Genomic DNA, 25664 nt, shown 5'->3' with positions numbered 1-25664 from the left:
TCCGTTCGGATCACTCAGATGACCCCAATTTTTTACACTAGATGGAGTGTGTTTATTAATTTGACAGATGTTTATTTTGTTTATTTTTACAAACATTCTTTTTCTATAATTTTTTTATTATGCTCCATTTTTTTTAACTAGAATTCAAATTTGCGCGCGCAAGCGCGCGCCTCATATTTATGGTCATGATATATTTATGTGTAGTTTATGTATATTATATTCACTTTCAACCAATCAGAATGAGAATAAATATTTTCAACCAATCACATCACGAATAGATTGGTTTCACATACATTTAATCTCAATTTTATTATGGAATTTTTTTAATTATTTATAAGTATTGTTTTATACAGTGTTTATTTACACTTTTTTTAAAATTCACGTTATCTAAAACAATTGAAAATTAATGCCCCAGATACATATAATTCATTTTAATCACGAAAAAAACATACTTACACTACATGTACATATATATATATATATATATATATATATATAGAGATATACATAGATAATATATACATGTATGCATGTACATTTACAAATAAATATTTATCTCAAAACTGTCAATAAAGTTGTTCATTATATTTTAATGATAATTTTTATTTTATTTATTGACAATACTTACATTGTTATAAATTACATCTACTATTATTGCAGATGCAGAAAACAAAATTTAGCTCCATTAAAATATATTTTTTTAGTTTTTAAAATGTATAACTTACAACAATTCTTTAATTGTCGATTACTAAGAAATGGAAAGTTAATAAATGATAATTTGTGGGTGCGCAACGGAATAATTGTTGATCCAGAAAGATTGTTCTTCGATGAAAAAGTTAAAGCTGATAAAAGTATCGACTGTCATAATGCTATTATTTCTCCAGGATATATTGAAATCCAAATAAATGGTAAAATTAATCTTGAAAATTAAGTTAGCTGACATTTGAAAATTTTTATAATTATTTTTATTAATAAAAATTTTTAATTGTAAAAATTTTTTAAAAACTGAGTAATTTAAAAAAAAAATATTTTTTAATTCTAATTTAATATATCAAGCAAAATCAAAAATTATGTAGACATCCTTGATTAAGAAATCTAATTTGAAACGATTTAGGATGATTTGAAATAATTTAAAAGTATCTGATTTGAATACTATATAGATATACTATTAACATAAAGAAAAACATTTCAAATCATCTTTCTGAATCAGATGACATTTTTTTTTTTTAATTAATTACAAAAAAAAAATATTTTTTTAAAATTTGCATTCGTAATTTTTTTCAATATCTAGATGTCGAATTTTTTAATTCAGATTTTTTATAATAATTTATTAGAAATTTTTTCATAATTTTATAGCAATAAAATATTATAAAAAAAAAAGTTTATAAAAACTCCACATGCAAAAATTGAAAAAATAATTATTATTAGTGAAAATTTTTGTAAATAGTTTTTTAATGTAATTTAATTGCTAAAAAATTTTTTAATTTAGTTATAAAAATCCAAAAAATTGATAGATCTCTGTTAATGTCAGTATCATAAAAAGTGTATGACATTACAGTTAGCAATCACTCGACTATTTTTTAATTTTTTTAACAAACAAATTTATTCCAAAAAATTATTTTTAAAAAATTGAATTTTTAATTATTTAAAATTTTAAGATGTCAATTCTTTTTTTATTTTTTTGCCATAATTTACTGTTAAAAAATTCTTAAAATTATAAAATATCTGCTAAATTAATTTTTATTAAAAACGTCTATTTTTTTTCTTCATATCTAATTTGTTACAATAATTAACTAATTGCCTTCTATTACTGTACAGGAGGCTTTGGCATTGACTTTTCATACAACGTTGACAATGTCGAAGATGGGATCACTAAAGTCGCTAAACAATTATTAGCCCATGGTGTGACATCATTCTGTCCGACTTTAGTTACATCTTCTCCTGAAACTTACCACAAAATATTGCCGAAGATAAAAAAATCTCCTGGTGGTGCACATGGTGCTACTGTTCTGGGTGTACATGTTGAAGGTCCATTTATTAGTCCGACAAAAAAAGGTGCACACCAAGAAATATACATAAAACAATTGAATAAAGTAGGTAGCTTTAATAAATTAAATGAACTTTGTAAATTAATTTTTAATTTCTTTTCAGGGATTCCAATCAATTGTCGACGTTTATGGAAGTCTTGAGAATGTTTGTTACCTAACACTAGCACCTGAACTCGAGAATTCTTCGGAAATTATCAAAGCATTATGCGACAGAAATATAAAGGTGTCTTTAGGTAAAAAAAAAATCAAAAAATAATATTTAATATGATACTGAAATTGAGAGACTTCTAATAATTTTAAGAAATTTTCTAACTAATAAAATTATAGCCATAAAAATTTATTTAAAAAATTCCATTTTTAGACCCTAAAAAATTATAAATGCAATTTTTTTTTTAATAATTTTTTAGATCTAATTTATTATTGGAAAAAAAAAATTAAAAAATTTTCTGTAAAGTGTCTGCAAATTTCAATGTCATTATTTGATGATACTAAAATTAGCCGACGTTTATAAATTTTTTATTTTTCTTTTATTAATTAAATTAGAACTAAAAAAATGATTTTAAAAAATTGCCCGTATAATTTTTAAAATTTTTTACATGTGAAATTTTTTCTTTTAATTTTTTAAAAATAATTTTCAATAAAATAAATTATAAAAATTTATAATAAATTACGCAATTTTAATAATACTAAAGCCAAAATTTTTGATTATTTTTAATTTATTAAATTAGAACTAAAAAATATTTTTTTATAAAATTGCGCTGATAGTTTTTTACAAATGAAATTTTTTTATAATAATTTTTTCAATAAAAAAAATTCTAAAAATTTTTAAATGTTGGCTCATTTAATTTTCATCATTATTGAATGTGTAATTTAATTATTTATTTTATTATTATTTATTTTTAGGTCATTCGGTGGCGAACCTAAATCAAGGAGAAAACGCAGTAAAAAATGGAGCGTCATTAATAACACACCTTTTCAATGCAATGCTGCCGGTAATTTTATTATCTAATTTTTTTTTTCTTACTATCAGTCACAAGTGGTAATTATTATTATTTAATAGTTCCATCATAGAGATCCAGGCCTGGTAGGTCTTTTAACATCTGACCAAATTCCACCGTCGAAAAAGGTTTACTTTGGTATTATTGCCGACGGAGTTCATACTCATCCGGCGGCACTTCGTATTGCTCATAGAACCCATCCAGAAGGTATTATCTTCATTGAAATTTTTTTGAAGCTCAAGTATTTTTTTTTTATAGAAGATAAATTTATAATTAATTACTCTTGGCAGGTCTTATACTTGTCACTGACGCTATTTCTGCTCTTGGATTGCAAGAAGGCTTGCATCAACTTGGTCAACTTGAAATAGAAATAAAATCTAATCAAGCTTATATAGCCAATACGAATACTTTGTGTGGAAGTATTGCACCTATGACGGAATGTGTTAAATTTTTCAAAGAAGCTACAGGTAATTTTTTCATAATTTTACATTACTCATGCGCGGAAAAAAAAATATATTTAATAAAATGTTATAAAAAATTACTTTATTTAAAATTTTAAACAATTTTATTTCTTAAATGAAGAATTACGAATTTTTTTTTACAGTAACTTTCTTGTTGAAAAAAATTTTTTTAGATTTGGAAAAAAATTTTTTTAGACAAAAATTCGCAAATTGTATATCTAAAATTATTTTTTCAAATCTAGAAGAATTTTTTTTAGCAAGAAAAATTATCGTGAAAAAAATTTTTGTTTCTTCAGCTAAAAAATAAAATTGTTTAAAATTTTCAATAAATTAATTTTTTATAACCGAAAAAAATTTATAAGTTAAAAAAAAAATTCTTTATTTTAAATAGTCATACTTTCAGAAATTGACTAATAAAATATTTTTTTTTAATAAAAATTTTCAGATTTAAATAAAATTTTAAATACTTGACTATTTTATCGATCGATAGCTTCTTTATGAAAAATTTTACATATTTAAGTAATAGTAATTTTCTCATAGGTTGCTCAATAGTAAATGCTCTGGAGGCTGCAACTTTACACCCAGCACGAGCGCTTGAAATCCATTCACAAAAAGGGACACTCAACTTTGGAGCTGATGCAGATTTTTTATTGCTAAACGATAATTTAGATCTCGTTTCTACTTGGATTGCTGGTGAATGTGTTTACACAAAATAAAATATTTAATATTTTTAATTAAATGAAATCAAATGGGTGCATTTATATGTTTTTTAAGAATTTATATTTTCTTATAATCAAATTTAAAACCTATTTTTAATTTTAGTATAAACTTTTTAGAATTACAAATGTGTTTCGATTTTAAAAAATAAATATTTTATATATATTAAAAATGTATAATTTTTAAATAATTTCAACGAACTAAACATATAAAATAACTTTATTTTAAACAATGAACATGTTTTTAACAAAAATTAATATGTTATAAATCGAAGAATTATTTAATAATGAAATGGAATACAACAATATTGTAATTAGTTTTTTAAAATGGTAATTTAAGTATTAAATATTAATACACTAAGAAAAAAAAATTTATTTAAAAAAAAAATATGATAAAAATTAATTTTTTTGTAAATTTAAAACAATTTCATTTTTTAGTTGAAGAAATAAAAATTTTTTCCACAGTAAATTTAAGAAAAAAAAAAGTTTTTTTAATTACATAACTTGCGAATTAAAAAAAGTTTTTTTTTCCCAAATCTAGAAAAATTTTTTTCAACCAAAAAAGTTACTACAAGAATAAAATTTTTTATAATTATATTTATTAGCTAAAGAAATAAAAATTTTTCTTATACTTTCTTATTGAAAAAAAGTTTTATAGATTTAAAAAAATAAAAAAAAAAATTGGATGAAAATTTGCAAGTTGTTTATCTAAAATTATTTTTTTCAAAATCAAATAAATTAAAAAATTAAATTTTAAAACAAATTCATTTTTTTATCACAAAATTGCTTATATTTTTTTTAAATAAATTTTTCCTCAGTGTACTTAACATTAACAGTTAAAAATATTCAAAGGAAGAATCTCTCAATAAACTGCATCTTTGAGATTACAAATATACGGAGAATGTTTTATACCGAAAGTATGAGCCGGTGGCAAATTCAATAGAACCTGAAAAGGCAAGAAAAAAATTTAGAAAAAATTTTAAAAAATGTATTTTACTATATTTAACTCATACTTTTTCAGGACAATAAACTCCAGGAGCTGGAACTTTCATCTGATCGGTAGGTAGCGAATATCGGCTGCTTATACTATAAGCTGCACTTTTATTTCTCACAATATCGGTATCAATAGATTCATAAGTTCCAGGCCCAGGGACTAAAATACGGTCATCGGTGAATGTCTTTTGCCGGCTAGCAATCGAGTATGCTGGTGCAGTTTTTTTATTGCCTTCTTTAGTAGCGCCGAATGCTGAAGGTATGGTGTAAACATTCGGAGCTGCTCATAAAAAATATCAATCATCTTCAGTATTGAATATTTATTATATTAAATTACAAAAAAATTTTTGCTCAATAAAAAAAAGCTAATTTACTTTGTTAAGCTTCCACAATCTCATTTTTGACCAAATGGTTAAAGCGACGTTACATAAACAAATTAAAAAAAAATCGAATTTTTTAATAAAAATTAATTTAGCAGAATATAGCACGCAGTAGCCCTATCGGATCCGACCCTTGCTTACCAAAGCATTGGACCGGGTTCGAGTCCGGCGTACACCAATGAATATTTTCAATATTTAAATGTATTATATTTTGCTCAGCCCAAAAAATAAAACGAGTTTATGCGACTTTAAACAAATTAAAAAAAAAAAAATAAAAATTTAGCAGATATTTAATAATTTTTTTAACAAATAAATTATGGCAAAAAAAATTGACATGAAGAAATTTTAAAAAATTAAAAATGCAATTTTTTTTAAATAATTTTTCAAAACAAATTTATTTGTTAAAAAAAATTAAAAAATGGCTAAGACTGCGATCTTTAATGTCAAAATTTTATGAAAATTAATTTAGCAGATATTTCATAATTTTTAGAGTTTTGTTAATAAATAAATTATGGCAAAAAATCGACGTCGAAATTAAAAAAAAAAACTAAAAATGCAATTTTTTTAAAAATAAATTTAATTGTTCAAAAAAAATTAAAAAATGACCAAGACTGCTAACTTTAATTTCAAAATTTTTTTAAATTTTATTTACTGAAGATCACTATGAAAGAAGAAAATGCAAGTTAAAATTATTAGCCAAGCATGAATTACTATGAAATTATGTAAGTGAAGATAAGAGACACTTACAGTCATGCGTAAAAAAAAATACAAAGTAGAAATATATCTTCTTTGTATTTTTTATCTTTATTATAAAGCACGGTGCTTAAAATTGATTAATTAAAATTTTTCTTTAATTGCATGCAAAGAAAATTACTCTAAAAAAAATCATAAATTTTTTTTATATCATCTTATTATTTAAAAATTATATATTTTTATATTATTGATCATTTGTTAGTAAAGCAATATTATTACTATAATTAATAATTACAATCATAGTTAGTCACAGATGTTGCTTGTGCTTTTTCATGATAAATATTATTATGTTTCAAAGATGAAAAGCATTAGTCATTAAAGACGATTTCTTCAACAATCTTGATAGTGTATGATATCAAGTCATTAAAATTCCTAAAAGTTATTTTCAAATTTTAAAAAAATCCAAATTTTTTTTTTTTAATTTTAGCATTAAAATAAAATACCTGGAAAATTATTTCCATTTTCGGGTGATAATTTTAAGCCGAAGCTAAATTTTAGTGACTTTTCCAAATTCACGTTTTCCGGGGAGTAAAATCCAGGAGCTGTGCGAAGAAATAATTTTAAAAAATAGATCGGATGTAAAAAATGTACAAAATAAAAATAAAAAAAATACCTGGTGTATCATTATGATTTTCAATGGGTGTTTTTGAGCCAAAAGTATACGCTGGTGTTTTATCTAAATTCACTTTCTCAGGAGAGTATGTTCCAGGTGCTGTATAAATACAAATTTCTGATATTAAAATCTGAAAATTTTTTTCAATTTTTATAACAAATTATGATAAAAAAAATATTTTAAAAAATTCGCAGAATTTTTCAATTTAATTTTTAAATGTGGATTTTTTTAATAATAAATTTAATTGTTATGAAAGTCAAAAAAATTTTTTTTGTTATATTTTGTATCATAAAAAAAAACAGATAATTTTTATGTGAAATTTTGATAAATTACCCGGTGTGTCGTTATGATTCCTAACAATTGTTTTTAAGCCAAAACTGAATTCAGATGTTTTATCTAAATTTACTTTTTCTGGGTAATATGTTCCAGGTGCTACAGAAAAAAAAAAAAAAACGTAAAAAAGTGATTAATAAAATTTCACATAATTGCTTAAAAATAAATAAAAAAAAATACCTGGTGTATCATTACGATTTTCAATAAATGTTTTAGCGCCAAATGTATACGCTGGTGTTTTATCTAGATTTACTTTCTCAGGAAAGTACGCACCTGGTGCTGTATAAATGAAAATTTTATTTATATATTAACAAAAAAAGAAAAAAATTGTATTTTTGTATGAGGGGCATTCCATGCGAAACGGGAAAATGATTAAAATTTTTAAATTTCTCTAACTCATTCTAATTTAGTCCTAATATATTATTAAAAGTTTATATTTTACGGATTTGTAAAGAAAAATTTTTTTAATCAATAAGAAAATCGATTTTTCTCTCCTATATGACCCAAATTTTACTTTTTGTATTTAAGTATTTTAGTTTATTTTTTATTAATTACTTAAAAATTAATAGAAACAATTATTGTTATTAGTGCGGCGATTATTATTTAATTATTGTATTTATTTAGTTAATAATTTTATATTATTGTTACTGAAGGTATGATTAAAATTAAGAAATTAAGCGTGTGAGAAATTATTACGAAGCCGAGCGAATTAATTGTAAAAGAAATTAAAAGACTGGGAAAATTATTCTAAGTTCCGAACAAGATTTAGTATGGGAAAGCGATGAATGGATATAAAATGAAAGAAATGACGATTATTATTTTGTAAGAAATAATTTAGGTAAGCGAAGATTTTATAAGTCCCGAGGACAATTTAGTATGGAAAATCAACGAATGGATATATAATGAAAGAAATTGCGATTAAAATAATAAAGAATTGTGAATTTGACGAAACGAATGGATAGAGAATGAAGGAAATTACAATTAAAATAATAAAGAATTGTGAATTTGACGAAACGAATGGATAGAGAATGAAGGAAATTACAATTAAAATAATAAAGAATTGAGTTTCGAAAATAAAAACTTAGAATTTGGCGAAACGAATGGATAAAAAATGAAAGAAATTACGACTAAAATAATAAATAATTATTTTTGAATGCTAGTTCGAGGGCACCGGACAGGTGTCTAAAACGACCCTTCCGGTTCGTTACAAGAGAGTTGGAGGAAAAATGATAAACGCCAAAATTTGGCTCGATAAAGCAAGCAATTCTTTCTCGGGAGAATTACTCGGGCGAATACTCTTCACCAAGTAATTCCAGAGGATGATACTCTACCTGGAGTCTGACCAAGGCCCAGGTAAGTATCATGAACCGACCGGATGAAAGTGCTTCTCCCCGTGCCGAAGCCTTCAGCTGAGGTACGGTAGGTGATCATAAGCCGTGTAGGTGGGGGCGAAGAGGACACTCTCCATTCGCTCTCGGGGTAGAGGTTTGGGCCCAGGAGTGACGGCTAGTCTCCTGGGGAAGCGGGGAACCAGCTCTTGAAAGTTAGTTCGTGATTTTGAACCGCGAATATGTGTGAAAAGAGTGTTCTAATATATTGTTTATATTGTTTAATTTGTTTATATCGTTTATTAACATGATCAGGCCAATAAAGAGGTTTTCCTTTTTCTTTGATTTATTTAAAATGAAGTGTTTTGTTTATATTTTGTTATTGATAATGTAATCCCCGTTTATGACCCTGGACTCCGGCGAGCAAATTTCGAGCCGGGGACAAATAAATTATTTATTTTTATAATTTTTGAAAACGTGGACGTTACACCTAGTATATAACTTTTCAGCCGTACTAACTTGTATCCGAGTCAAATGTTGTTTTAATAGTTTTAAGAACAAATTTTTTAATGTTCGTTATTAATTAACACCTAAATTTATCAAGATCGTGTTGTCAGCATGCTAAATCCTTTATTTGTGTTTTTTAATTAGTTTTTTTTTAATTATCCTAAATAATTTGTAGTTAAATATATAAAAAATAATGTTTCTAAGGTTGAAATAGTATAAAAGTCTTTTTAATAAACAACTTGATGTAGACATTTTGTACTTGTCCCACCAGTCGCAAATGCCTGTCCCACCAGTCACAATAAAAACAAATTTTTTTAATTGTTTCTATATAGGTAATCAGTCTAATTCTTCATAATATTGAATGTTTGTAAGATAAATTTTGTATTGAGAGGGAAGTATTTTTTAAAAGTTTAATGGTCGAACTGAAATTGGACTTTAAGTATACCGCGGAGAGAGAGAAGGATTTTTCTTAGTCCCACCAGTCACACTCAGTCAAATGATAATTACGAGAAACTTAAAAAGTAATCGAGGTTTAGGTTTTTGACAAAGGGATGTTGTTAATTAGTTATTCTTCTGTATTATAAGATAAATTTTACTATAGTATAAGTTTCAGTCCCATAATTATAGCTTATAATTGATGGAATTCCAGAGTCAAATGTCCCACCAGTCACTATGGAATGCCCCATGCATAAAATATTTTGATAGATTACCCGGTGTATCATTTTGATTTTTAATTGTTGTCCTTAAACCAAAACTAAATTCTGATGATTTATCTAAATTCACATTTTCCGGGTAATATGTCCCAGGTGCTTTACAAAAAAACGTAAAAAAAAATAAATTAATCTCATTTAATTACAGAAAAAATAAAAAAAAATACCTGGCGTATCGTTACGATTTTCAATAAATGTTTTAACGCCAAATGCATACGCTGGTGTTTTATCTAGATTTACTTTCTCAGGAAAGTACGCTCCAGGTGCTACATTAAAAAAAATTTAATTTTGGAAAAAAAATTACCAGACATCTAACTTAATTCTTAAAATTTTTTTAACGAATCAAATATTTAAAAAAAAAAATATTTTAAAAAATTTGGTTTTAAAATTTTTTTTTTCTACATGGGAAATTTTTTTGCTAAATTTTCTTTAGTGTAATTTAATTGTTAAAAATTAAAAAAATATTTTTAATTCAGAATTATATTTTCATAATAAATTACCCGGAGTATCGTTACACTTTTCAATAGAAGTTTTTGCGCCGAATGAATATGCCGGTGTGCTGTCTAGAATTACTTTCTCAGGAAAGTACGTCCCAGGTGCTGTATAAATAAAAATTTTATTTCTATATTAATAAAAAATTTTAAAAAATGTATTTTTGTATATGATATTTTCATAAATTACCCGGTGTATCATTTTGATTTTTAATAGCTGTTCTTAAACCAAAGCTAAATTCTGAGGATTTATCTAAATTAACGTTTTCCGGATAATATGTTCCAGGTGCTTTACAAAAAAACGTAAAAAAAAAATAAATAAATTAATCTCATTTAATTACAGAAAAAATAAAAAAAAATACCTGGTGTGTCGTTATGATTTTCAATGGGTGTTTTTGACCCAAAAGTATACGCTGGTGTTTTATCTAAATTTACTTTTTCAGGGTAGTACGTCCCAGGTGCTGTATAATTAAAAATTTGATAATGAGAAATAAAAAACAACACAATTTTATATTTTAAAATTATTTCTTCAATCAGCGAAGAAATTTTTCCTTAAAAAAAAAAATAATAAAATACCTGGTGTATCATTTCGATTTACAATATGTGTTTTTAATCCAAAACTGAATTCTGATGATTTATCTAAATTTACTTTTTCTGGAGAGTAAAATCCTGGAGCTACATATAAAAAAAAATCGTGAAAAATAATAATAAATTTATACAAAAAAAATTTCTTAAATATTTAACACTTTTGTTAAAATTTACGCAAAAAAAGTATTAAATATTTAACATAAAAATTTTTAACACAAAATTTTTTACTGTGGATTATATATGATCACCCGAAAAAACAAAAAAAAATACCTGGTGTATCATTACGATTTTCAATGGGTGTTTTTGACCCAAAAGTATACGCTGGTGTTTTATCTAAATTAACATTCTCAGGATAATACGTTCCAGGCGCTGTATAAATGAGCAAATTTAGATAATAATTTAACAAAGAAAATAAAGAACAAAAAATTATAATTTTTGATTAATTAAGATTAATTAGATTTATAATTTATAATTAAGATATTAAGATATTTTAATAAATTACCCGGTGTATCATTTCGATTTCTAACAATTGTTTTAGTGCCAAAGCTAAATTCTGATGTTTTACTTAAATTCACGTTTTCAGGGTAATACGTCCCAGGTGCTGAAGAAAAATAGAGAATTTAAAATTTATAGTAATAGAAAATAAATTATAAGTATTTTTAATGAGATAAAGAAGTACTACAGTACCTGGTGTATCATTTCGACTTTCAATGGATGTTTTTGAGCCGAAACTATATTCAGGTGCTTTATCGAAATTTACTTTTTCGGGGTAGTATGTTCCAGGTGCTGTGTAAAAAAAAAAAGTAATAAACTTAGTGTAAATAAAATAATACAGAAGTTAGCAGACGTTTTTAATTTTTTGATTTTTTTTAATCATTTAATTAGAACTAAAAAATATTGTTTAAAAATAGCACGTGTAATTTTTCAAATTTTGTACAGATGAAATTTTTTTTCATATTTTTATGTAATAATTTTTTTAATAAAAAAATTTATAAAAATTTGTAGATGTCGGTTAACTTAATATTCTTGTAAATAAAATAATAAATTATAATATTGTGTGTAAATTTTAATAAATACCCAGAATTTTCCCCTAATTTAAAATCGAAGTCAAATTTGAAGCGAAATATCAAAAATTTTGGAAAATCCAAAAATGCACACCTCATAATTTCATTTTCCACAATAAAATTGATTGAAATAAAATACAAAAAACAAAATAATAAAAAAACAGAAAACTCTGCTATGGTTTAGTGGCGCAATAATTCTAAGGTGAAGAAAAAAAATACTATAATAAAATGTATTTATAGATATACAAATACACAGTCGTATCTTAGTTTTTTATAAATAATAATTAAACGACAGTGAAATGAACGGTCATATTAATTAAGAAAGTCCTTAGTGTGTTACTTTAGATGATAAAAAAAAAAATTATTCCGGTAGGATTATTTTTTCGAGCAATTTCCCTGGCACATACACGGATCCATAAACACAGATACACGGACGTCCAGGAAAGATTATTTTTAATGTTATTACTTACTATGTTAAAAAAAATAATTGTTATTGAAATATATTTTATGTGCCTGACAGATTATTTGACTTGATATAAGTGCACTCATATTATCCTGTAAGTGCGATATAAGTAAAAAAAAAATCAATTTTAGTTTCTAGAAAACTCCTTTTTTACATGTCGGGAGTAGAGCACTACCTCAACGCTTCGCTTATGAGGCGTGCAATAAATATTTTTTATAAGATAACGAATTTTACTACAATACCTGGTGTATCATTTCGACTTTCAATAGATGTTTTTGAGCCGAAACTATATTCAGGTGCTTTATCGAAATTTACTTTTTCGGGGTAGTATGTTCCAGGTGCTGTGTAAAAAAAAAAAAGCAATAAGCTTAGTGTAAATAAACAAGAAGAAATTATAATATTGTAAAACTTAAAAAGTATCCTGAATTTTACCCCTGATTTAAAATATGAAGCGAAATATCAAAAATATGATCCGTAATTTTTTTTTTGTTGGGAATTGTGAAATGCGCGCACTTTTCTTGAGCCAAAATAACTTTTTGGAAATAAAAATTTATTTCTATTCGCTAATTGCAGATGAGATTGTGGCAGCATTAAAGAAGAAATAATGCAATTGAAGCTTGATTTTTTCAGTAATATTTAAATAAGATAATTAATAACTCACCAGGCGTCGAGTTAACTTTATCAACTTGTACTTTTACTCCAAAAGAATATTTTGGAGAACTATCTAGGATTATACTTTCTGCTTTTTGAGGGTCGTAGTCTCCTGGAGCTGGGGTGGATTCTATTTTGTCTACTTTATTACGGCCATGTAGCGACAATGCTGGAGCAGTATTTTTTCCTGAAAATAATTAATCAAAAAATTATAAAATTATTTTAATCAGTTACAATTGGGAAAATAACAAATTTTCTTTAGAATAGAAACAAAAATTGAATTAATTTTTTTAATAAAAAAAAAAATATGCATCTAATTTTTAGTTTAAAAAAATATTTTATCATAAAAATCATTATTTTAATCGATTATTTAATGTTTGCAGAGCTTTAAAATTTTTAGGATTTCATTTTTAAAAAAATTTTAGAGAATATTTGTTAGATTTTAATCATTTATTTTTTAAGCGCTAGTTTTTTAATCTGAGTTAAAAATAAAATTTTTATTATTCAGTATATGTATAAAATATATAGATATATTTCAAAATTGAATAAAATTTTATCCCTAATAAGTTAAAAAGGACTTTTTTGCTTTGACCGACAACAATTCTACGTAAAATCATCGTACAGAACTCGCAATTGTATCAAATTAAATCAAACTGAATTATCTAAGAGTTTTATAGTCAAAATTCGGAATTTTTTTTATAATTACACTAAAATTGGATATTTAATTAAATTTTTAAGCGTAAATTTAAAAATTAGATTTTTAAAACTACAAAAGATTTTTTTTAATTTAAATTTTTGTAACTAATATGTTATTATTATTAAGTACTCCAATAATTTTTAAGTTTTAAATTAAAACAATTGCAGTATAAAATTCTCAGTAATTTACTTCAAAAAAAATGATATTATACCTGTAATAAATTAAAATTCAATGAAACATTTCAATAACAAATGATAAATAAAACAATACGTATGTAAAATGACTTAAGATTTCAATTAAAATCCGATTAACATTTTCATGACCGTTTTTCTCATTACCAAGGTCAGATGGTGTCATATATAGACAACTACTGATGACTCGCTTATTTTTTTATAGCTTTTAATGATTATAAATATCAACTAATCAAAGCATTTAAATAAATAATATAATAAATTATTAAATTATTAAATTTTACTGATACTAAAGCCCAATAACACTCAATATATATTCATAAAAAATAAACTTTTTTTTTATCTATATAGATAATAAATATACATTATTATACCGCGTTCTAGTTAGTTTGATCGATATACTCGAATCTCAATGTCAAAGAACAATATCTTTATAAATAATAATTGAATTATTTTCAATGATACTAAATTTAGCTGTCAATTGTTAATTTTTCAATCTTTATAAAAAAAAAAAAAAAAATGCTTCTAAATTTTTTTTTTTAATTTTTCATATTTGAAATTTTTTATTTATTTTTTTTTCATAATAATTTAATTGCTATAAAATTATTAAAAAAATTCCTAATATTTGTTAGATTGAGTGTCTAAATTTTTATCCGAAATTTTTGTAAAAAAAAATTTACCTTTTGCGCTCAAGCCAGATACATTATATTGTCCTGGTCCGGGGCCTGGACTTTCATTTTTTAGTGAATGTCTGAAAAAATAAAAATAAATAAATCACTTGTTACTAAATAAAAAAAAAAAAAACACTAAAATGTCATCTTTAATATAGCTTGCAGCAAATTACCGGCTACCAAATGAAAACGCTGGAGCTCGACCTCGTTTCGAATCGGGGACAGTTTTACCTGGAAAAAAAAAAAAAATATTGATAAATAAATTTTTATTCCAATCTTGGAATTTATCGCGAATTATTTTTATTATTTAAACAACCTATGAGTGTGGGAAGAGAAACACATGCCGGTCCGGGACTTCGAAATTCAGCACTGATCGGCCCTCGTCTTTTTGTTGGAGACCATTGTCGTTGTACTAAGCCACCCATTTCTAGATAAATAATCTTAATTATTTTTAAAATTATTGACTTCAATGAATTAAAAAATGAATTACTTCAATTAATTAATAAAAATAATCATACAAAAATGCAATTAAAAAAAAAAGTTGCAATAATTAACTTAGTACTCATAAAAAATTTTTTTTTGTCCAAAATTTTAGCATTAATTTTTAAAATTAAAATTTATTGAAATTAAATTAATGAAATTTTAATTAAAAAAATTGTTTTTTATTAAAAATATTTTTTTTAATTTGAATTAAATAAAATTTAAGTGAAACTTAAACTTACCTTTTAATTATCTGATGAAGATTAACAATACTTTTTATAATTATTAGTTATACCACAAGATTTCAATATTATTTATAATTTATTTATAAATAAAAGAAATCTATGTAAATTTTAATTAAACTCACAAAAAACTTCGAAGATAATTTTTTGATGTGAAAATAACACTCACAGGAAACACAATCCTTGGATTGAATAGTCTTGCAACAAATCCAACAAATGTTCTTAAATCTGGCGAGCCTTACTTTAGACAAGTCAATTTTATCCGCATGCGCGCTTTTTCCTCTACCTATGGGATGATATTTGAGAAATACATGCGCAGTACCGCGACAAAATTTAAGATTTTAAATTACGGATGATAAATATATTTTTTTTTTCACAGTTTTTTTAGGAATTGTGGGTGTCCCCACCAAAAATATGTATTTATGCGCTATAAAAAAAAATTAACTTAAATCAAGACGAAAAATTCTTGAATTAAGTAAAATTTATTTAAACCAAGAAGAATTTCTTATTTTAAGAATTTTTCTACTCAAATCAAGAAAATAAAGTTATTAGAATTATTTTCTTGTTTTAAATTTATTTTTACTCATGTGCGTTGTGAGAAGAACATTATTTTATGCTTATGAAAGAAATTTCCGAAATTTTTGAGGTGTAAATTTTAAAACGACGAATTTTCACATAATTTAACACTTTTCTTCCTTTATTTGAACATTCATTTCTTAATTTGTATCGTTCTCGTCCGACATCATATTACTCGATCGGTTGCCACTCAATATACTAATGAGCGATTTACGTCTAAATTAAATTTACAATTTTCCTTGATGATTAATGTAGATTAGTATGTATTTAAATATATATACGCACATTACAATGAATTTTGCTGGCATGCCACCGCGTTCTAAATATTGTTATTAGATATAAAAGTTTTTTTAAATTTTATTTTAACGTTGTAAAAAACTTTTAACTTAACATTTAGTGAATATTAAGTTAGTCGACATCTAAAATTTTTAGAACTTTTTTTATTGAAAAAATTATCAATAAAAAATTACATTTGTAAAAAACTTAACAAACTATAAGTGGAATTTTTAAAAAAATTTTTTTAGTTCTAATTTAATAAATTAAAAAAATCAAAAAAAAATCTTCGGCTAACTTTAATATAATTGAAATATGAAAATTAAATTAACCAACTTCGGAAAATTTTTTTAATTTATTTTATTGAAAAATTATTCTAAAAAAATTTCACAGGTAGAAAATTTTAAAAATCATGCGTGCAATTTTTAAACTTTTCTATTTGTGAAATTTTTTCTTTTTATTTTTAAATAGAATAAATTACAAAAATTTTCAAATGTCAGCTAATTTAATTTCCATTAATTTTAGTAATATATTAAAATTTATCAAATTTTTTGGGAAATAATTTTTCGGAACGATCTCTAAAAAAGGGTTATTGAAATTATCATTTATGAAGTAGAAAAATTTCCAAGCAACAACAATCTTTTTTATAGTTTTCTTCTTACTTAAAAAATGGTTCAATAAACAAGCTAAGTACTGTATCTAAAGACATGACATTGACATTTATTACCGTCAAAAATATTCGTCTTCAAGTAATGAATAATTAAACGATACAGGCCATTGCCTTAAAGATTAATAATTTAATAATCAGATAAAGCAAAGTAATATCAAGGCTCCACTAAAGCTGACATTGAGTCTTGAAACATAGTTTCAAGGCAAGGTTAGCGTTTCTCAATCATCTTTTTTTCATCTACCTAGGTAGGTTTACTTGAAAATACTACTTCCGAAAAAGTTTGCAAAGTTTTAAATAAATTGGCAAAAAATATTCATTTCATTTTAATTTTTTAATTTATTAAACTAAAACTAAAAAATATTTTTAAAAAATTGCACATAGCTTTTTAAGTTTTTTTACAAATGAAAATTTTTCTTTATTTTTTTGTAATAATTTTTTTCCATTAAAAAAAAATATAAAAATTTTTAGATGTCGATTAACTTAATTTTCATCGTAATTGCGTATATTACAGTTAATAATATAATATAAATAATTGTGATTTAAAATTGATCGAAGAATAAACCATAATAGGAAACTGGTTTGACCGTGATTGTTATCGAGATGACATAATTGTCGTGTTCTTAAACGTAGGATTAACTACCCACACATGATCTGACTTTTTTTAAACACCTATTTTGGTATACCAGACTTACCGTCATTTTATTTAATTATATTCTCAAGGCGTAAAAACAATGACTAAGTTCGGTCAAAAAGTGAGGTAATCGATAAGTCTTTTTTGATTTTAATAATAAAAATTTTTTTAACCAGAATCAAAAAATAAATGCTGTAATATAACTATTTTTGTTGATTAGTAAATTATTTTTCAGGATTGTTTCTGAATTATGGATGGCCGTTTTTACCAAAATCTATTTCATCGACGCGGTCAGAAAAGAAGAAATGGAAGAATAAAATTTTATTTTTTCTTACTCGAATCTCGTTATTAGTCTGATTATAATAGAGAGGGGAGAAAGAAAAGTGCGAAGGGTGTCCCATGTAAAAAAAAATTGTCCCAAGCGTGGGACATCCAAACGTGACACAATTTGGGACAATTTTGGGACATCTTAAAAAAAATTAAAAATTTTTAAATAGTGTGTTTAAGTAATTTTTCGTCGATTTCAGGTATTTTTTTGAAGATTTTCAGAAGACTTCACAATTTCATGACAATTTTACTACAATTTTAAACGGTTTTTAAATGATTTTGAAGAAGATAATTTATTTTTGCACAGCTGTAGATTTGTCTAGAAATTAATGGATGAAACAATTATTGAACATTTTTGGAACATTTTTTTAATATTTTTAGGACAATTTTGAACGTTTTTCAAATAATTAAAAAAAAAAAAACAATTTATTTTTGCACGGTTGTAGATTTGTCCTAAAATTAATAGATGAAAAATTTTAGGACATTTTTGGGACAACTTGAGGACATTTTTGGGACAACTTTAGGACATTTTTGGGAAAATTTTAGGACATTTTTGGGACAGTTCTGTAATGTTTCTACAACAAACTTTGAACATTTTTAGAACTATTTCACGACACTTTTGACCGATTTCAAGAAAGATAATTTATTTTTGCACGCTTGTAGATTTATACTAAAATTAATAGATGAAAAATTTTAGGACATTTTTGGGACAAATTTAGGACATTTTTAGGACATTTTCGGGACAATTTTAGGACATTTTCGGAACATTTTTTAAGTATTTTTAGGACAATTTTGAACGTTTTTCAAATAATTAAAAAAAAACAATTTATTTTTGCACGCTTGTAGATTTGTCCTAAAATTAATAGATGAAAAATTTTAGGACATTTTTGGGACATTTTTAGGACATTTTTGGGACAATTCTGTAATGTTTCTACAAAATTATTTTTAAATTGTCCCAAAAATGTCCTAAAATTGTCCCAAAAATGTCCTAAAGTTGTCCCAAAAATGTCCTAAAATTTTTCATCTATTAATTTTAGTACAAATCTACAAGCGTGCAAAAATAAATTATCTTTCTTGAAATCGGTCAAAAGTGTCGTGAAATAGTTCTAAAAATGTTCAAAGTTTGTTGTAGAAACATTACAGAATTGTCCCAAAATGTCCTAAAATTGTCCCAAAAATGTCCTAAAAGTTGTCCCAAAATGTCCTCAAGTTGTCCCAAAATGTCCTAAAATTTTTCATCTATTAATTTTAGGACAAATCTACAACCGTGCAAAAAATAAATTGTTTTTTTTAATTATTTGAAAAACGTTCAAAATTGTCCTAAAAATATTTAAAAATGTTCCAAAATGTCCTAAAATTGTCCCAAAAATGTTCAATAAATGTTTCATCCATTAATTTCTAGACAAATCTACAGCTGTGCAAAAATAAATTATCTTCTTCAAAATCATTTAAAAACCGTTTAAAATTGTAGTAAAATTGTCATGAAATTGTGAAGTCTTCTGAAAATCTTCAAAAAAATACCTAAAATCGACGAAAAATTACTTAAACGCACTATTTTAAAATTTTTAATTTTTTTTTGAGATGTCCCAAAATTGTCCCAAAAGTGTCCCAAATTGTGTCACGTTTGGATGTCCCACGCTTGGGAAATTTTTGGGACAATTTTTTTTTACACGGGGTATTATATGAAAAACTTCCATGTATGGTTTTATAAAGAGCAAAATTTATAACGCGCTTTAATTTTACTAATTTTAAAATATGTTTTAAAAATAAACAATTTGAAAAAATTTTTTTAGTTGCTATTATTATGAATAAATTTTAATAAAAAAATTCTACATCTAAAAATGACACTAAAGTTAGTCGACATTATTAATTTTTTGATTTTTTTTTTTTAATAATTAAATTAGAACTTAGCTTTAAATGATTATTAAATTATTGATTTCTAAGGCAATGGCCTGTATCTTTTAATTATTCATTACTTGAAGACTAGTATTTTTGACGGTAATAAACTTCAAGTCATATTATTAGATACAGTACTTAGCTTTGTTTATTGGACTAAGTATATTGTTTAATTAAGAAGAAAACTGTAAGAAAGATTGTTATTGCTTGGAAATTTTCCTTCTTCATAAATTATAATTATGAAAATTAAATTAGCCGACATATGAAAATTTTTGTAATTTATATTATTGAAACATTATTAAAACAAAATTAAAAGGAAAAATTTCAAATGTAGAAAATTTTAAAAACTATGCGTGCAATTTTTTAAAAATATTTTTTTAATTCTAGTTTAATTAATAAAAATAATCAAAAATTTTTTTTAGAGATTTTTCTGACAAATTATTTCACAAAAAATTTGACTAATTTTAATAATACTAAAGTTCTTCAACGTTTATGATTTTTTTAATTTATTAAATTAGAACTAAAAAATATTTTTTTTTTAAATTGCACTTATAGTTTTTCAAGTTTTTTACAAATGAAATTTTTAAAAAATTTTTTTTATAATTGTTTTAATAAAAAAACTAAAAATTTTTAAATTTCGGCTAACTTAATTTTTAATGACATTAAAGGTAGCACTCACTTAAATATCTTTTAATTTTAGTCAATAAAAAAAATTCTTCCAAAAAAACAATTTTTGAAAAATTGCATTTTTTATTTATAAAAATTTCTACATGTCAATTATTTTTGCCATAATTTATTTGTTAAAATAATTCTAAAAATTATTAAATTAATTTTCATCATCTAAAATTATAAAAAAATTCCAAGTGTAATTTTTTAAAAAATATTAAAAAGTTGTAAAATTCTATTTTGAAAATGGCGGGTCCCGGGCGCTATTGGAATAGGGACGAACTGTTCAAGTGTTTCTACTGTACGGTATAGAAAAGAACCATAATATTTACAAACTTTGTCTCAACCAAGAGACAGATGTTTTAATTATTTATTACTTGGTAATTTAAGTTAAAACATATAATTAATTTATCAGCATTTAAACTATAGTATTAATAGGCAATAATGGATTTACATATAATGCCAAATAAGGTAATTAATACATATTTATTTTTCTCAGTTAATTGTAATAATTTTCATTTAATTTAGTGTCCGGCTACATAACCTTTTATTATTTATAAAATTGTTTATAAAATAATCTAAAATATGTCAAAATAATTTTATGACATTAAACTTTTTTTAAACAAATTTTTTCTCAAATAAAAAAATTTATTCCGAAAAATTATTTTTAAAAAATTGCATTTTTTATTTTTTTAAAATTTTTGTCAATTTTTTTTTTGCTATAATTTTCTTAATTTTTCAGAGTGAAGTGGATATGACTCCAGAAGAACGGAGAAGGTAATTAAAAAAAATTTATGAGTTTTTGACATTTAGCAAAAAATGACATATTTTTCAAATTAATAAATTTTTACAACTGACAAAAATAATATTTTTAAATTCTAGAGCCGATCACATAAAATTGCATCAAAAACATGAAGGACATGAATCAATGCACGCCGAAATGTTACTTATATTATTTATAACATTGATAGTAGTCCAAGTGCTGTTAGTAGAATGGAAAAAAAGATACTTCAAATCTTATCAGGTAATAGTCAATTAAATTTATAATCATAATAACCAACTCATTTAAATAATAACAATGTTTACAGTTAGTTACACTTATAGCGGTTTGGTTAATACCTTTTGGAATGTGTTTGAGAAACTATTGGTGGAGATTTATATTTTCATGGTTGTTATTTTCATGCATAACAGCATTAATAGTTAGAAAAGCTTTACAAAAACCCATTCGAGGAACGACACCTAGGTATTGTACAGTTTTTATTTTTATCTAATACTGCTTTTGTCATTTTTAATTTTTTAATGCTTTTATTAAAGATTGAAATTCATTTCTAACAATTTTATGGTTAAAAAGTTTATAATAATTTTAAATCGCTGAGGCTACACTGAAAGAAAAAATTTATTTTTAAAAATGGACAAGAAATTACTTTGTTAAAAATTTATGAAAATTAATTTAGCAGATATTTTATAATTTTTTTAATAAATAAAATATGGCAAAAAAATTAGAAAAATAAAACTGACATGGAGAAATTAAAAAAAAAATAAAAATCCAATTTTTTTTAAATAATTTTTTGGAACAAATTTGTTTGTTAAAAAATGAACAGGTGACTGCTAATTTTAATGTCATTAAAAATTTTATTTCTTAGCTGAGCAAATGAAAATTTTTTTCACAATAATTTTCTTGTTGAAAAAAAATTTTTTTTTTTGAAAAAAATTATTTTAGATAAACAACTTGCGAATTTTAATCTAAAATTTTTGTAATTACACGGAAAGAACAAGATGACACTGGATATCATCCCAGATTATACTGAGTGAAAAAAAAATTTCAGATAGCTAGTATAATCCAGGATTACAATGAGTATAATCCAGATATCATGCAGTATAATCTAGATTTTTCTAACTACTATCTAAAATTTTTTTTATCACTACAGATATCACTGAGTATAATCTGGAATGATATCCAGTGGCATCTTGTTCTTTTCGTGTATGTACATGTGGGGTTCATGCTATTTTTTGCCATATCTAAATGAAAAATTAACATTTTTCTTTATTCTGCTTATTTTTACGGCGAATTTATAATAAAAAATGTAAAAGGAAAAAAATTAAGATTTCGATAGCTTTTTTGCCTTCAAAAGTTGGAAAAAATTTTGGCTCTCATGTTTTTGAATAAAATTTCTATTTTATCTTTTTATGATATTTTTTTTTTAAAGTTCATAAAATACGAACAATTTAAAAAAAAAAGTTGAATATCACAATTTTCGAAAAAAATTCATAAATTTTTTTGAAAATTTGTTAAAATTGTGATAAACTTTTTTTTTTTTTTAAATTATTCATTTTTTGTATATATTTTTCAAAAAAAATATGTCAATAAAATTAAATAGAAATTTCGTTCAAAAAAATGAAAATTAAAATGGTTGATCCTACTTGTAAATATTTACCAAATTTTTTTCGCAATAATTTTCTTGTTGAAAAAAAATTTTTTTTTTTTTTTAAATTATATTAAATAGACAACTTGCGAATTTTAATCTAAAATTTTTTTTTTCCCAAATCTAGAAAACTTTTCAATAAAAAAGTTATTGTGAGAAAAATTTTTATTTCTTCAACTAAGAAATAAAAATTTTCAACAAATTAATTTTTTTATTCAAACATATTGCTTATTTTTTTCAAAATAAATTTTTTTTCTCAGTGTACCTTTCTTTAATTACATTGAATTTTTTTTCAATTATACTTCAAAAAATAAACCCATATATGATACAATTTTTTTTTTTTTTTACAGATTAGTTTATAAATGGTTCTACTTTATATACAGGCTGAGTTACGTTCTTGGAATAATAGGTTACATAATTGCACTAGCAACATTTTTTGGATTAAATTTAGTTTTTGATGTTAAGCCATCAATTTGGATGGACTGTGGATTATTATTTTTATTTTATGGACTTTATTTTGGAGTATTAGGCCGTGATATAGCTGAAATATGTACAGATAAAATGGCAGCTCATATAGGAGTAAGTTTTTTCATATTTTTTTTCATATTTTTACAAAAATAATAATAATATTAATTTTCAGTATTATGTACCAGGCAGCATGCCTACAAGGACATTAGACCCTAATGTCTGTGCTGTTTGTGGTAATAAAATTTTAGTTCCTGAATTTGAGGAAGGAGTTATCGAAAACAGTTACAAGTTAAGTTGTGAACATATTTTTCATGAGTTCTGCATTAGAGGATGGTGTATCATTGGAAAAAAACAAACCTGTCCTTACTGCAAGGAGAAAGTTGATCTCAAGAAGATGTTTTGTAATCCGTATCCTTTTTTTGTATATATATAAATTTTTTTACTATCAGTTTATGAATTCTTTTTTTTTTTTGACGTTATTTCATAAGTGATTGAATTTACCGAAAAAAAAAATTAATTGTAGACTTGTAAGAAATTTAATTTCTTACAAAAGAAACCCTTTAATCAAAATAACTAAGATTGATATTTTTCGAGATATAGATCGTTAACTTTTTGGTAGTATGAAAAAATTTATGATACTAAAATTAGCAGACATTTGAAAATTTTTGATTTTCTGAATCAATAAAAATTATAAGTAGTGAAAAATTTTTAAAACATTGCAAGTAGAATTTTAAAAATTTTCTGCGTCAAATTTTTTTCAATAAAAGTTTTCAGATGTCGGCAAATTTAATTTTCATAAAAATTTCATTTAATGATATTAAAGGGTCAAATTTTCAAGGAATTTTTTTAACATTTTTAACAAAATTTTCAGAAGCGAAAAAAAAAATTCACCGAGTGAAAAAATTTATTTTAAAAAAAATTGGCATTGTAACAAGAAATTAATTTATTAAAAATTTTATTTCTTAGCTGAAGAAAAAAAATTTTTTTACAGTAATCTATATTATCAAAAGAATAAGAAAAAATAAGAAAAATTTTATCTCCAGGATAATCATATGATAAAATCGATTTTTTTAGTCAAATTTAGTATCATTGCAAAGGTGTTGATTTAAATTTGTGCCTTTTCAAAGTTTCATATCATTCTCACCGATAGTAAATTTATGATAAGTATTTAAGCTGCAGTCGAAAATGCTCTATCTGTAGATACATAATTAAGAAATGACCTTGTATCTTGTGAACTATTGACATTTTTAAAGGTATAAGCTCACCTCGACATTACACTCATCGAGACCTTTCATTTGAGTACCCACATTAATTTTTCATATATTTATATATATTATGTATATGTATATATGAAAAATATATGAAAATGCATGTGGGTACTCAAATGAAAGCTCTTAACGAGTGTAACATTGAGATGAGCTTATATCTTTAAAAACGTCAATAGTTAAAAAAGTACAGTGCAATTTAACAAATATCCTGTGAACTATTTACATTTTCAAAGATATAAGCTCACCCCGCCATTACACTCATCGAGACCTTTCATTTGAGTACCCACATCAATTTTTCATATATTTTATATATTTATATATATTATATATATGTATATATGAAAAATATATCAAAATGCATGTGAGTACTTAAATGAAAGCTCTTGATGAGTGTAACATTGGGATGAGCTTATATCTTTAAAAACGTCATTAGTTAAGAAAGTACAGTACAATTTAACACAAGTCATTATTAAATAAAGCAAAATTTTATTTATTTATAGTTCATAGGTCATGGCAGCCACATAGTGACTGCAAGGTTGCTAGTTTTTTTATTAAAAAAAAAAAAGTTTTATAGATTAAAGTAAAAAAAATAATTTTTTGATAAAAATTCACAAGTTTTCTAAATTTTTTTTTATTCTTAATCAAATAAAATTTTTTTCACCAAGAAAGTTACTGTAAAAAAATTTTTCTTCAACTAAGAAATAAAATTTTTAACAAATTTCTTATTACATTTTTTTAAAAATAAATTTTTTTTCTCTCTGTGCAATATTAACAGAATTTAACATAAAATAATTTTTTCAGTTGTCATAAAAAGTTGACTATTTAAATTTTACAAACAAACTTTGTTGACCTTAAAAATATAAATCTATAATACAGATGGGAAAGGCCACATGTACTTTACGGACAATTATTGGATTGGATCAGATGGTTAGTAGCTTGGCAACCATTAATTTTATTTCTAGTTCAAGGTATAAATTGGGCATTTGGCCTTGAATAGGCAGTGTAAAGCTAATTGTGAATAAAACCAAATCTAATAAATAAATTTAAAAAAATGAAAACATACCATAGTAATTTTTATATTGTCGTAT

At 23.8% G+C, this 25664-nt stretch overlaps 3 protein-coding genes across 7 annotated transcripts; 2 read left to right on the top strand and 1 right to left on the bottom strand.

Annotated features, from left to right (window-relative positions):
- The first annotated feature begins 623 nt into the window (after positions 1-623).
- On the top strand, positions 624-4251 carry LOC123270376 (N-acetylglucosamine-6-phosphate deacetylase). Its single transcript, XM_044736391.1, has 7 exons — positions 624-908; positions 1819-2093; positions 2152-2281; positions 2952-3040; positions 3109-3253; positions 3337-3513; positions 4048-4251. The coding sequence occupies exons 1-7, from the start codon at positions 713-715 to the stop codon at positions 4221-4223; spliced, it is 1188 nt and encodes a 395-aa protein (XP_044592326.1). The 5' UTR covers positions 624-712; the 3' UTR covers positions 4224-4251.
- Positions 4252-5036: 785 nt separating this feature from the next.
- On the bottom strand, positions 5037-15839 carry LOC123270585 (nucleoporin NSP1-like). 5 transcript variants are annotated; one of them, XM_044736709.1, is made up of 21 exons: positions 15379-15835; positions 14973-15083; positions 14830-14887; positions 14666-14736; positions 13108-13284; positions 12689-12787; positions 11607-11705; positions 11422-11520; positions 11190-11288; positions 10908-11006; positions 10694-10792; positions 10522-10620; positions 10341-10439; positions 10008-10106; positions 9841-9939; positions 7476-7574; positions 7296-7394; positions 6963-7061; positions 6793-6891; positions 5237-5496; positions 5037-5169 (listed from the first exon to the last, which is right to left on the bottom strand). In XM_044736709.1, the coding sequence occupies exons 2-21, from the start codon at positions 15079-15081 to the stop codon at positions 5086-5088; spliced, it is 2145 nt and encodes a 714-aa protein (XP_044592644.1). In that variant the 5' UTR covers positions 15082-15083; positions 15379-15835; the 3' UTR covers positions 5037-5085. The 5 variants fall into 5 exon arrangements, 4 of the variants coding, with proteins under 4 accessions (XP_044592644.1, XP_044592645.1, XP_044592647.1 ...); XR_006510637.1 differs by lacking the exon at positions 5037-5169 and adding an exon at positions 6585-6721 and having other exon boundaries at positions 5445-5496; positions 15379-15839; XM_044736710.1 differs by lacking the exon at positions 6793-6891 and having other exon boundaries at positions 15379-15838.
- A 4892-nt stretch (positions 15840-20731) lies between these two features.
- On the top strand, positions 20732-25620 carry LOC123270550 (RING finger protein 121). The gene is made up of 7 exons (XM_044736660.1): positions 20732-20888; positions 21160-21194; positions 21300-21441; positions 21506-21660; positions 23191-23419; positions 23481-23716; positions 25453-25620. The coding sequence occupies exons 1-7, from the start codon at positions 20862-20864 to the stop codon at positions 25571-25573; spliced, it is 945 nt and encodes a 314-aa protein (XP_044592595.1). The 5' UTR covers positions 20732-20861; the 3' UTR covers positions 25574-25620.
- The last annotated feature ends 44 nt before the right edge of the window (positions 25621-25664 follow it).

The sequence above is a fragment of the Cotesia glomerata genome, linkage group LG8, assembly GCF_020080835.1.
Source record: "Cotesia glomerata isolate CgM1 linkage group LG8, MPM_Cglom_v2.3, whole genome shotgun sequence".
Lineage (NCBI taxonomy): Eukaryota > Metazoa > Arthropoda > Insecta > Hymenoptera > Braconidae > Cotesia > Cotesia glomerata.
The sequence above is the reverse complement of the archived record's forward strand: the minus strand, read 5'-3'. Positions and strand labels throughout refer to the sequence as shown.

What these genes read in the sequence shown, in the direction of transcription:
- LOC123270376 (XM_044736391.1), top strand. Translation starts at nt 713, where the DNA reads ATGTATAACTTACAACAATTCTTTAATTGTCGATTACTAAGAAATGGA. An exon ending in ACATAAAACAATTGAATAAA is followed by an intron (nt 2,094 to 2,151) that starts GTAGGTAGCTTT and finishes ATTTCTTTTCAG; the next exon opens with GGATTCCAATCAATTGTCGA. An exon ending in TTTTCAATGCAATGCTGCCG is followed by an intron (nt 3,041 to 3,108) that starts GTAATTTTATTA and finishes ATTATTTAATAG; the next exon opens with TTCCATCATAGAGATCCAGG.
- LOC123270585 (XM_044736709.1), bottom strand. Translation starts at nt 15,081, where the DNA reads ATGGGTGGCTTAGTACAACGACAATGGTCTCCAACAAAAAGACGAGGG. An exon ending in TAAAGTTAACTCGACGCCTG is followed by an intron (nt 12,788 to 13,107) that starts GTGAGTTATTAA and finishes TTTTTTACACAG; the next exon opens with CACCTGGAACATACTACCCC. An exon ending in GAATCATAACGACACACCGG is followed by an intron (nt 7,062 to 7,295) that starts GTAATTTATCAA and finishes GTATTTATACAG; the next exon opens with CACCTGGAACATACTCTCCT.
- LOC123270550 (XM_044736660.1), top strand. Translation starts at nt 20,862, where the DNA reads ATGGATTTACATATAATGCCAAATAAG. An exon ending in AAATGGCAGCTCATATAGGA is followed by an intron (nt 23,420 to 23,480) that starts GTAAGTTTTTTC and finishes ATTAATTTTCAG; the next exon opens with TATTATGTACCAGGCAGCAT. An exon ending in AAGAAGATGTTTTGTAATCC is followed by an intron (nt 23,717 to 25,452) that starts GTATCCTTTTTT and finishes TCTATAATACAG; the next exon opens with ATGGGAAAGGCCACATGTAC.